Below are 12,840 nucleotides of genomic sequence, written 5' to 3' on the forward strand. Positions count from 1 at the left end.
CCTGTCCAATGGGAAGCAGCGTGCCCTGTCCAATGAGAGGCTGGGACGGGCAGCATGTCTCGTCCAATGGGAGGCGGGTCCTGTTGTTGACGCTCACTGGCAGCGATAAGATGGCGGAGCAGCGCGCTGTGCGAAAGCGGAGTGGGGACGCCGAGCCCGATAAACGAGGTGAGGCGAACCGGGGCACGAGCACCCGGACCGAGGTCACTTCTGTGTGAAAACCTGGGGCGGGGAGGCTGGCGGGCGGGTCGCTTCTTGCTGGCGGCGCGAGTGGAGGATGGAGCGCGCGCGCGCGGGAGCCGTTGCCGGCTCCAGATGCTGTGCGGCGCGCGCACCCGTCCTGGTGCAAAAAATAAATAATCATAATAAAAACATACGGTCGACACCGTAAAATGCAACTGTGGATGCAATGCAGGATGAGTAAGCCGGCGCAATCATGCATGTGCATGGAGTGCTGCGGAGGTGGCGACAAAACCCATCCCTTGTCTGCTGCCTTTTTGCAGCGTGATTTGTAGGTTAATATCCTTGCGGGAAGAAGGGGAAGTTTGAAGTGTGTGTGTTTCCAGATTGTCGCTTGCCCGAGTGAATGGGAGCCGGCAGCTGCTGGGGGAATGTGGATGGGCGGGCGGGCTGCGATCATCTTCTCCCCAGCGGCTCTATTAATGATAGAGAGTGACGCTGACTGATGGAGTCGGAGCCCCGGCGGGCTGTGTGGGGAAACCGAGTGCCCAGCAGAGCAACTGGACTCGCCATCACTGCTGGAAGGACTCTTATATCCTCCACCGCCTTCAACAATCAAACACAAATAACCCTAACTCGATTTTACAAATACATTTAGGATTTATTTTTTCCCACGTAATTTTTCTGTGCTTTGCGCTTCCTTCTGTTTCCTTCCCTCTTTTTTTAAAGGAAAATTGGTTTGAGGGATGTGGCGATCTTCATCAATGGTCTGTCAAAGCAGGTTCTGGTTTAGTGCTCCCTTCTGCAAACCACTCTTGTGTTTTTCTCTCTAATTCTCCATCCGATCTCCCATTCTTCAGGTGGTCAAGAAGCATCCTTCTTTTCCTCTTTCAATTTTTCTCCGTGCACCGTCCTTCAAACACCCCTGTGATAGCACCTACCCAATCCAATTTCTCTGCCTTTTTCTGATGACATCAAACATGTGGCAATATTGTTTTTGGATAATAAGAAAAATAGAAACTGATAGATGTAGTTAGCTTGTAAAAGGGAAAATGCTGATCTTTCAGCTGGGGCTCTTCATTTTGTTGTCTTTCTCTTTTTCCCTGCCCTCCAAGCCGTTTCAGCTGTTAAATGAGTATTTATTGTGTATATATCTATTTTCTTCCCCATTCACCCCAACCATATGATGTGTATCTCAGTTGATGCAGCGTATGGTGGGACCTATACTTGGTTTCTTTTTCCCTTCAGGGGGAGGAGGGGTGCTGGTTGGTGTGGTGATCCCAGTCTTGCTCATTTTCCTTAGCTCCTACGTCAATGTTCAGGGAAAGACTCCTCTGTCACTCTCACTGATTCATGAACCTGCCCTGCTCTTCCACTATTGGTACTCTGAATAAGACAGGGCCAGCATATCTTCACCTTATTCTCTAGATTGAATGTTGCATTTTTCTTCTTTTCCATTCTCTCTTTCTTCCCCTGCCCTGTAAAACAAGGTAAAATGTGGATGTTATTAATGATTTAGTGCTGATGGTTATCTTCTTTGTTGATCTGCATTCTCTGCCATTTCACCTTGGGGAGGAACCTGTTGTAAGCCAGGTTAAATGACACTTATTGTATAAATATTTGTCAGTAAAGACTTGGCGTGCTCTGTTTTGGGAGGAGATAGGTTTCTGGGAAGAGGGGGAACTTTCAAGGTGCATTGCCGTCTAGGTGGTTTTCTGAGCCGTGTACTGAACTGCACAGTATATCGCACTAGTATTTTACTCTACTTATAATTATTACCATTGCTAAGGGGATGTTGTACCTCTTTCTAAGAAGCATAGCAGATGTTGTGGGGGACTTGAGCCAGTTGGATCAGAGACAGTGTAACTAGTAGAAGGGTGAGTACAGTGGTAGTATCGGAAGGCAAGCACAAGAAGAGGGTAAGAAATTTGAGCAGCAGAGCAAATGTTTTGTAAAATTCCCTTGCAGCATTATTAATGGTATTTGCAATCGTATGTTTTTCTCTCTTAACTTTTGCTGGAAATGGGGGAGTTATGGGTTTGGTGAGTTAGTGTAAGCACCTCCTGCCTTAAGCACCTTTATTTAAAATTCAGGTTCCTAAATGAGTTCACTAAAATCTCTGCCTGGACTAACCAGAAAAACATGCTTATCTTGCCAAGCTCAGTGGCAGAACTGACTGCAAAATGAATGTAATTTACATCTCCCATTGAAACAGAGTGAACATGTTTTACGCTGTGCCTACCCTTTTTTTAAAGGAACAGTTGTAACTAGTCAATCTTCTGGAATTTTCTACCCTCCTGCAGAGGTTCATTTTTGGGTGCAGCTCCACAGGTGCTGGCTAGTCTTTGGTACCTTTCCTAAGTGAGCATTATTCATTCCTGAGCTTTTATAGTGAGTATTACATACAGATCCCGTCCTTTCCTGGTGTCCACACTTCAGTTGGAGATACCAAATAGTAATCATGAACAGGAACCTCTAACTCAGTGGCACTGAGGACAGTTGTAACACCCCTACTGCTGCTTTGGCTGACATCCATCTTGGCTTGTATGTGTCTGGATTTGGGATTCTAGACTGTGCCACCATGGGGGATGGGGCACTTTGGTATAATAATTGATAAAAATATGAGAGTTGAACTAGTTGGCTAAATTGAAAGGCAGCAGGGCTGGCAGGTATGTATTAGATTTCAGATGGGGCGGGAGTGGGGGGCTGGGTGGCGTTGAATCAGTGTGCTGGAACAATAGAAGATTGTTTGACATTCTCGTGATTGTTCAAACTCACTGCGTTTCTGTCAACTCTTATTCATTTGAATTCAGCAGGGTCATTGCCAGGCTATGTTGGTGGATTCCATGCAAAGGTGCTCAGTTTGCCGAAAAGCTGACACCGTTGGCCTTTTTAAAAAAAAAACAGATCTGCAAAAGCCAGAGGCAGTCAGGCAGCAAAGGGATGTGAGAAGGATGGATTACAGAAGAGAGGAGTTAGAAAATTAGCTTTATCTCATCAAGACGACCCACTGAAATGGGAGAAACAGTGTGTGTTCGTTGTTTTTACATCATGTAAATTAAACGTTGCATTGATGGAAATAAGTGAATCTGATTCACCTGATGTCAAGTCTTGTATCACCAAGTGTTTGCTTGGTCTGCTTTCGGAGAGATTGAAGAAATACACTAGCGAAAGACACGAGTATCTGGCCCAGATCATAAGGGGTTGCTGTTGCTACATCCCTGGGTTACGCAGTGTGAGTCAATTCCCATAAGATGCTCAGACCACTTAAGGGAGTGACTGACACCACTTAACCCAGGATGGAAAACCAAAATTCATAACAATGTCTCGGCTATTTACTGAATAAACTCATGAAAATATTAATGAGCCAATGTAAATAGTAGGAGAATTACTCAGAATTTTTGAAAGCCGACCGTTGATATTTATTTTTACCCTGGAATGGAACCACTCAACCCCAACATTGGCGCAGCCTGTCAGGTGGAAGAGCAAATGTTTTGTTGAGACACTGAAAATAAATAAATATTACCCATATAGTAGCAAATACAAATGTTTTTTTAGCTTATAAATGAGACTGAGAAATTAAACATCTAGAATATTTCACCTTTTAAGTTATGAATTTTCTAGAGTTTGCTATTTATGACAAGTCTTTTTTTGGAAGGAGGACGTATCACTGCATGTGGTATTGAGATGCAAATATAATTTCTCTTCAAAGATCATTTTTACACCTAAAGCAAAAATCTAACCAGTTCTCAGTTTATTTAGCAACTACTGCAAGTGTATAAATGTTTTGGAGTCTCGTAGTATTTTTTTAATCACATTCAGAATTTGAACGAATGTGTGCCATTTGGATGTATCACAACTATAGTCCTGTTTTTAAATGCAGTTCAGGAGTTAAATCTTGAATCTGTTATGTTAAGGTCTGGCACAATAAGTAGTTTTTCTTCAGCAATCACAAGAGTCAGTTTGAAGTAAAATAATTAGTGTGACCACTTTATCTTGTTTGTGAAAACTGTAAAGTCATAAATTATTAGTTTATTGTTTTTTCTGTGTTATCTGGAAGATTCAGTTCCTGCAGATATACTTTGAATTACAAAAGCAACTACAATGCAGCTTTCCTGATGTGAGTATACCATACACGGTGTGAAGCTACTGTTGGTAGAATTTAGAGCAAATAACTGCAGTGAGAAATATTGCTACAGAACTCTAGATTCTGGTAATGACCAGTACAGCACAGTGTATGCTATTTTGTGTGTGTATATAATATATGGTTGGAGAAGACTGAAGATGCTGCTTATAACCATATCTAATACTGTGCCACGAACAGATTGCTGTGGAGATGTATGCTTGGGATTTCTAACTCTGTCAAATGGATGATTGGTTGTATATTTCAAGTACGACAAATTATTTATTTTTTATATGGTTTACATAAAGAATAAAAAGGGATGCTTGGGAGAGATTACAGGTTATAGAACATAATCATCAATGTCAAATAATTGATGAATTAAGTAATGGTTAGCTGAGTTATAAGATAGTGGTCTCATTGAGTAGTTTCAAGTGATATCTTATTTTTTCAGACTTGTCTCTGTGCCAGCCATGGCTCAATAGGTAGCACTCCTATCTGAGTCAGAAGGGTGTGATTTCACGTTATGTTGAGCACATAATCTAGGCTGACACGCCCAGTGCAGTATTGAGGGAGATCTGCACTGTTGGAGGTGCCGTCTTTTGGATGAGACGTTAAACTGAGGTCCCGTCTGCTCTATCGGATGGAAGCAAAAGATTCCAGGTCACTATCCGAAGAAGAGCAGGGGAGTTCTCCCCGTTGTCTAGGTGAATATTTATCCCTCAACCAGTATTACTAAAACAGATTAAATGGTCATTATCTCATTGCTGTTTGTGGGACCTCGCTGGGTGAAAATTGGCTGCTACATTGTGCCCTTATTTTGCAAAAAAAACCCACAATGACGGAATTTACTGAATAAACTTTTTTTTATTATTACTGAAAAACTTTAGCTTTTTATTTGAAATCCCCAAAGATAAAGTTTAAAAGAAACACTCTCCCCTTGCCTTATTGTTCTAAATAATAAATGTGCTCGATCTTTCTCCAATGCAACAGTGGCAAGGTGAAAGTCACCCTGTTCGGCTTATGTCAAAAGCTTTGTGTTTTAGTCTCCATTATCATTCCCTTTGTCCAGTTCTTTGCTCATGCTGAAATCGACGATATGTAACTTCGATGTCCTGTTTGACCCTGTGCTGAGCTTCAAGTACCATATCTCATCCATCACCAAAACCACCTCTGCAATATTGTCTGCCTCAGCCTTTCCCATGCCCTCGTCACCTCCCAAGTTCAACTTCTCCAGTGTTCTCCTCACTGGCCTCCCAAGCACCACCTGAGATAAACTCCAATGTGTCCTAAACTCTGCTCCCCACACCGTTGGATTCCTCTTCTTGATGATAATTGGCACCCTGGCCCCTAAGGCAAATTCAAATTCTTGTTACTTGCCCCCTCCTAGCCTTGTCTTGCTTCATTCTACCTCTGTAGTTTCCTGCAGCCCCATGTGCTGGCACATACCCTCAGCTCTATCAAAGTTGGCCTTGCCCCCTCCTCTCACTCCAACTTTGCTGACAAAATTTGCAGTTGTCTCTAAACTCGAGGACTCTCGCCTTAAATCCCTTTGGCTGGTTACCTCTAGGACCATAGCTTTGACCACCTCCTCAATTCTTTTACTGGTTTTTGGCTCCCTGATGCATTTTTAAAAATCTGTTGGCTTTCTGGCAGATCCAGGAGCTACTGAAAAATCTACTTTGTACTGAGTGCATATTCTTTCCTCAAAGGGACATGCTTCATGCTCAAGTCCAGAGAGCTTGGGGATAATTTGGAAGAACGAAGCCATAGTGATCAGTAGGTGTGTGCAGGGGCACTGCTAGAATTTAACCAGCTAGCACCAAGCAGCAGATCAGTACACCGCACTGATGAGCTTTCTGCTGCTAGTTAGGACCATCCTCCTGATTTTAGGGTAGGGGTTAGCAGGGATATCTCGAGCTGTATAAGAAGAATCTCTGCACTCAATGGCTAATCAATCATCAACAGTTATCTGTTGTACTGCTGAACTGCTTGGTTCAGGAATCAGATTACTGAGTTTGCTACAGAGGGTTGACTTGATTCCAAACTTTCATCACCGTGCATGGCGCCACATTGACCCCCACATGACCTCTAACACCTCTAGGCAGATCATTGCTGTGATTTACCTTGGGTATAAATGCAAGTTATTGAATAAATGTCTTTTTTTTAAATCAGATATTTATGGAATGTTTTCTTGTCTTTTTAAGAACTATTCTGCCTGTTTAAACTAAAAGTTAAATCTGACAGTAAATTCTTCTGTAGATCTGTATACCTTATCAAGACTTAAAACAGAAATAGAGAATTATAGGCAATTTATAGTTTTTAATTAAAAAAAAAAAAAACCACAGGCAAGAGATACCTGACTCACTAAAAGAGCATCTTTCCATTCGTGTTTGTGGCTAAATAGTTCAGGCTATCAGTAAGGATCAGTTGAAGTATTTTGATCATACTGGTCTGTACATGTGTTACTCTGCCGCCAGAAACAAAATTCAAAAGCTTAAAAATAAGGCATGTACAGTTTAGCTGCTGTTCCAGAGGTGTTCTCAGCTCATCTGCTGCTGAAACCCTCATTTGTGCCTTTGTTACCTCTAGATGCGACTATTCCAATGCTCTCCTGGCCGGTTTTGGTCATCTGTCCTCCTATCTTCTTATGTGGCTTGGTGTCAAATTTTGTTTATCGCTTCTGTGAAGTACCTTGAGATGTTAAAGGTGCTATATAAATGCAAGTTGTTTTTGTTGTTGGGGAAACTGCCCTGGAATATAAATTGAGATCAGTGATTACACAAGGTCAGACAAGGAAATATTATCAAATTTCCACTTTAACCCTTTGCAGCTGAGCGTGAGAGGTGAAACTTTGTCCACTGTTTTTTTCTGCTTGTCTCATTTCTTCCAGACACTAGCTTGGAATTGTGTCTCTAACTTGCCAATGTTATTTTTTTCTCCCCTCTTCTGAAGGCGCAACTGGTATTGCGGTAAGAAAGAAAAACACATTTCTATAATGACTTTCACAACCTCAGGACATCCAAAGTACTTTATAGCCAGTTAAATACTATTTGAAGTGTACTCACTGTTGTAATGTAGGAAACACGGCAGCAAATTTGCACACAGCAAAGTTCCACAAACAGCAGTGAGATAAATGACTAGATAATTTATTTTTTTGTGATGTTGAGGGATAAATATTGGCGAGGACACAGAGCAGAACTCTCCTGCTCTTCTTTGAATAGTGGCATGGGAGCTATTCCATCTACCTGTGCAGGTTTAATGTCTCAGCCGAAATGCAGCACCTTTGACAGTGCAACACTCCCTCATGTGCTCAAGTCTCTGGTGGGACTTGAACCCACAACCTTTTGACTCAGGCGAGCGTGCTACCACTGAGCCACGGCTGACACAGTTCCAGACTCCGCAGTCCTCCTATTCCTTATCAAAGTGGCTATTCACGAGCAAGCCTGAATCCTGGTAGTTGACATGCTACAATGCTTTTCAGATCAAGCTTGATTGTAACTCAAAAAATTTCCATTCAGATTTTGGTAGGATTTATTGTAATCTTTTGTGGTCGTAAGACAATAACAGCGGATAGACAAATCTGGAATTACTAGTAGTGTTTGGGTACATTACCATCAAAATCCTGAAGAATTTAATAAGGAAGTGACAAAGAGGGAACATAGAAACATGGAAGATAGGAGCAGGAGTAGGCCATTCGGCCCCTCGAGTCTGCTCCGCCATTTATGGCTAATCATCCAAATTCAGTACCCTGTCCCTGCTTTCTCCCCATATCCCTTGATCCCTTTAGCCTTAAGAAAAATATCTAACTCCTTCTTGAAAATATTTAATGAATTGGCCTCAACTGCCTTCTTTGGTAGAGAATTCCACAGGTTCACCACTCTCTGGGTGAAGAAATTCCTCCTCATCTCAATCCTAAATGGCTTACCCCTTATCCATAGACTGTGACCCCTGGTTTTGGACTCCCCCGCCGTTGGGAACATCCTTCCTGCATCTAGTCTGTCTAGTCCTGAGAGAATTTTATAAGTTTCAATGAGATCCCCTCTCATTCTTCTAAACTCGAGCAAATATAAGCCTAATCGACCCAATCTCTCCTTGTACGTCATTCCTGCCATCCCAGGTATCAGTGTGGTGAATCTTCACTGCACTCCCTCCATGGCAAGAACATCCTTCCTCAGATAAGGCGACCAAAACTGCACACAATACTCAAGGTATGGTCTCACCAAGACCCTGTACAACTGCAGCAAGACATCCTTGTTCCTGTACTCAAACCCTCTCACTATGAAGGCCAACATACCATTTGCCGCCTTAACCGCCTGCTGCACCTGCATGCTTACCTTCAGCGACTGGTGCACAAGGACACCCAGGTCTCGTTGCACTTCCCCTTTTCCCAATCTATTGTCATTCAGATAATCTGTCTTCCTGTTTTTGCCACCAAAGTGGATAACCTCGCATTTATCCACATTATACTGCATCTGCCATGCATCTGCCCAATCACCCAACCTGTCCAAATTATACTGGAGTTTCTCTGCATCCTCCTCACAGCACACACGCCCACCCAGCTTTGTGTCATCTGCAAACTTGGAGATACTACATCTAGTTCCCTCGTCTAGATCATTAACATATATTGTGAATAGCTGGGGTCCTAGCACCGATCCCTGCGGTACCCCACTCGTCACTGCCCGCCACTCGGAAAAAGACCCGTTTATTCCAACTCTTTGAAGTCAGTACCTTACCCCCAATCCCATATGCTTTAACTTTGCACGCTAATCTCTTATGCGGAACCTTATCGAAAGCCTTCTGAAAGTCCAAATGCACCACATCCAGTAGATTAGTCAAGCATGATTTACCTTTTGTAAATCCATGTTGTCTTTGTCAGATCCTGTCACTGTTTTCCAAGTGCTCTGCTATTACATCCTTTATAATGGACTCTAGCATTTTCCCCACTACCGATGTCAGGCGGGACCTTATCGAAAGCCTTCTGAAAGTCCAAATACACCACATCCACTGGTTCTCCCTTAGCTATTCTACCAGTTTCATCCTCAGGCCCTGGGGATTTATCGGCCTTCAATCAATCCCGTCAATTTCCCTAACACCATTTCCCTACAAATACTGATTTCATTCAATACCTCCCTCTCATTAGACCCTATGTTCCCCGACATCTCTGGGTGGTTATTTGTGTCCTTCTTTGTGAAGACAGAACCAAAGTATGTATTTAATTGGTCTGACATTTCTTTGTTCCCCATTATAAATTCCCCTGATTCTGACTTCACCAATCTTTTTCTCTTCACATATCTATAGAAGCTTTTACAGTCAGTTTTTATGTTCCCTGCAAGCTTACTCTCGTACCCTATTTCCCCCCTCTTAATTAATCCCTTTGTCCTCCTTTGCTGAATCCTAAACTGCTCCCAATCCTCAAGTTTGCTGCTTTTTCTGGCCAAATTATATGTCCTTTCCTTGGATCTTATGCTATCCCTAATTTCCCTTGTTAGCCATGGTTGAGTCACCTTTTTTGTTTTATTTTTATGCCAAACAGGGATGAACAAATTCTTTAGTTCATCCATGCGATCTTTAAATGTTTGCCATTGCCAATCCACCGTCAACCCTTTAAGTAACGTTCCCCAATCCATCCTAGCCAACTCATGCCTCATACCATCGTAGTTTCCTTTATTTAAATTCAGGACCCTAGTCTCTGAGTCAACTACTTCACTCTCCATCTTAATGAAGAATTGTATCATATTATGATCGCTCCTCCTCAAGGGGCCTCGCACAACAAGATTGCTATTTAATCCTTTCTCATTACGTAATACCCAGTCTAAGATGGCCTGATCTCTAGTTGGTTCCTTGACATATTGGTCCAGGAAACCATCCCGTATACACTCGAGGAATACTCCACAGTATTGTTACTAATTTGGTTAGCTCAATCTATATGTAGATTAAAGTCACCCATGATAACTGCTGTGCCCTTATTGCACGCGTCTCTAATTTCCCGTTTAATGCCATTCCCAACCTCAGCATTACTGTTTGGGGGTCTGTATACAACTCCCACTAACGCTTTCTGCCCCTTGGTAATACTCCGCTCATCATCAGAGCTAATATCCTTCCTTACTATTGTGTTAATCTCCTCTTTAACCAGCAATGCTACCCCACCTTCTTTTCCTTTTTGCCTGTCCTTCCTGAATATTGAATACCCCTGGATGTTGAATTCCCAGTCTTGGTCACCCTGGAGCCATGTCTCCGTAATTCCAGTTATATCATATCCGTTTACATCTAATTGCGCAGCTAATTCATCCACCTTATTACGAATGCTCCTCGCATTAAGACACAAAGCCTTCAGGATTTTTTTTTTAACACTTAGTCCTTTTAAAATTATTATTTACTGTAGCCCTGTTTGATTTACACCCTTGATTTCTCTGCCTTCCACTTTTGCTTTTCTCCTTCCTGTCTTTTGCTTCTATCTTTGCTTCCCTTTCCTCTGTATCCCTGCAAAGGTTCCCAACCCCTTGCCATTTTAGTTTAAACCCTCCCCAACAGCACTAGCAAACACACTCTCCCTAGGACATTGGTCCCGGTCCTGCCCAGGTGCAAACTGTCCAGTTTGTACTGGTCCCACCTCCCCCAGAACCTGTTCCAATGTCCCAGGAATTTGAATCCCTCCCCCTTGCACCATTCCTCTAGCCACGTATTCATCTGAAATATCCTTCTATTTCTACTCTGACGAGCACGTGGCACTGGTAGCAATCCTGAGATTACTACCTTTTGAGGTCCTATTTTTAAATTTACCTCAGAACTCCCTATATTCAGCTTTTAGGACCTATCCCGTTTTTTACCTATATCGTTGGTACCTATATGCACCATGCCAACTGGCTGTTCAACCTCCCCCTCCAGAATGCCCTGCAGCCGCCCCGAGACATCCTTGACCCTTGCACCAGGGAGGCAACATACCATCCTGTTTGGGGCCGCAGAAATGCCGATCTATTCCCCTTACAATAGAATCCCCTATCGCTATAGCTCTCCCGTTCTTTTTCCTCCCGTCCTGTGCAACAGGCCCACCCATTGTGCCAGGAAGTTGGCTGTTGCTGCCTTCCCCCGATAAGCCATCTCCCTCAACAATATCCAAAGTGGTATATCTGTTTGAGAAGGGGATGGCCACAGGGGACCCCTGCACTACCTGCCTGCGCCTACTACTCTGCTTGGCGGTCACCCAGTCCCTTTCTGCCTATGCAGCCTTTACCTGCGGTGTGACCCAACTCATTAAACCTGCTATCCACGATGTCCTCAGCATTTCGAATGCTCCATTATGTATCCATTCGCAGCTCCAGCGCCGCAATGCAATCTGCCATTAGCTGCAGCTGGATACACTTCCCGCATACATGGTCATCAGGGACACATAGTGCAGGAGGAGCATGCCACGGGACCGAGCTGTGCTGTCATGACTTGCCCTTTAATTCAAATTAAATTAAATCAAATCAATACCACCAATTACACTACAATTAAATGATATACTCAAGGGCCCTTGTTTACTAGCACTCCCCGCTACACAACAGAGACCGTACAAACTATAACCACAGAAATTAAGACCTTCTAAACTTTATAAACTATTAACCTTAACTGTCAAACTACAGAGTAGTATAAATACTCACCTGGCCGTACTCACCCAATCATCTGCTTTCTCTTGCCCGCATCACTTTTTGAATCGTGACGTGGCTCTAGAACACTGCAAGCCTCTGAAAAAAGGCAGCGAAAGTGAGTTTAAATACTCACTGGCTTCTCCCGACACTGGGCCTCTGAAAAAAGCCCGCGAAACTAAGTATAAGTACTCTCCGGCTTCCCCCGACACTGGGCCTCTGGGGGAAAAAATAAAAGCCCGCGAAACCGAGTATAAGTACTCTCTGGCTTCTCCCGACACTGGGCCTCTCACTGGGAATGTAACAGACTGTGGTTCACTGATTCGGCCTGTCCCCCACCCCAACCCCAGTCCTTCAGGGTTCAGAAACCAACAGAAACAGTCAAGTCCCATGCAAAAGGCTAAATACTGTAAACCTTGCACGTTTTCACATTTTCTGCTGCTCCTCGGCATGCTTAACTGTGTCAGAGGTCTGCTCAAGCCATGCTTCAGCTAGGCAGTCTTTAGGGTAACTGCTGTTAGTGTTGAATTCTCTTTTTAGAATTGAAACACAGAGTACAGTAGCCTAGTGGTTATGGTACTAGACCCAACAACCCAGAGGTTGAGAGTTCAGATTCACCAGAAAACCCCCCAGCTAATTCACTAATGTTCTTCAGGGAAGGGAACCTGCCACCCCTGGCCTACATGTGATTGAAGTCCCACACTACGTGATTGACTCTTAATGCCCTAAGTGCAACTAGGGTTGAGCAATAAATGGCGCTGTCCCTTGTGGCTGGTATGAAGGTGCCTTGACAAAAATCCTACTGACCTATGGGTGATCGAGTTCGGTGAGCGGTTTTGGGACTAGGACTGGAACCTTACACTGGTGTACTACTTGTACAACCAGTGCATCACTGAATGTTCCCAAGAGCAT

At 43.4% G+C, this 12,840-nt stretch overlaps 1 protein-coding gene across 3 annotated transcripts in view; it reads left to right on the plus strand.

The window, feature by feature from the left end:
• The first annotated feature begins 67 nt into the window (after positions 1-67).
• Positions 68-12,840, plus strand: part of LOC147120040 (double-stranded RNA-specific editase 1-like) — a 365,909-nt gene continuing 353,136 nt past the window's right edge. The window contains exon 1 of one of the 3 annotated variants that reach the window (XM_085985544.1): positions 68-168. In XM_085985544.1, coding sequence (XP_085841670.1) covers positions 111-168 — 58 coding nt within the window. In that variant the 5' untranslated portion in view covers positions 68-110. Of the gene's footprint in view, positions 169-4,255; positions 4,301-12,840 lie in introns of those variants that run through there. The other 2 variants (XM_085985545.1, XM_085985548.1) reach the window with 2 other exon arrangements.

This window comes from Somniosus microcephalus, chromosome 4 (assembly GCF_052327205.1).
Source record: "Somniosus microcephalus isolate GS21.2 chromosome 4, FLI_Smic_1.0, whole genome shotgun sequence".
Taxonomy (NCBI): domain Eukaryota; kingdom Metazoa; phylum Chordata; class Chondrichthyes; order Squaliformes; family Somniosidae; genus Somniosus; species Somniosus microcephalus.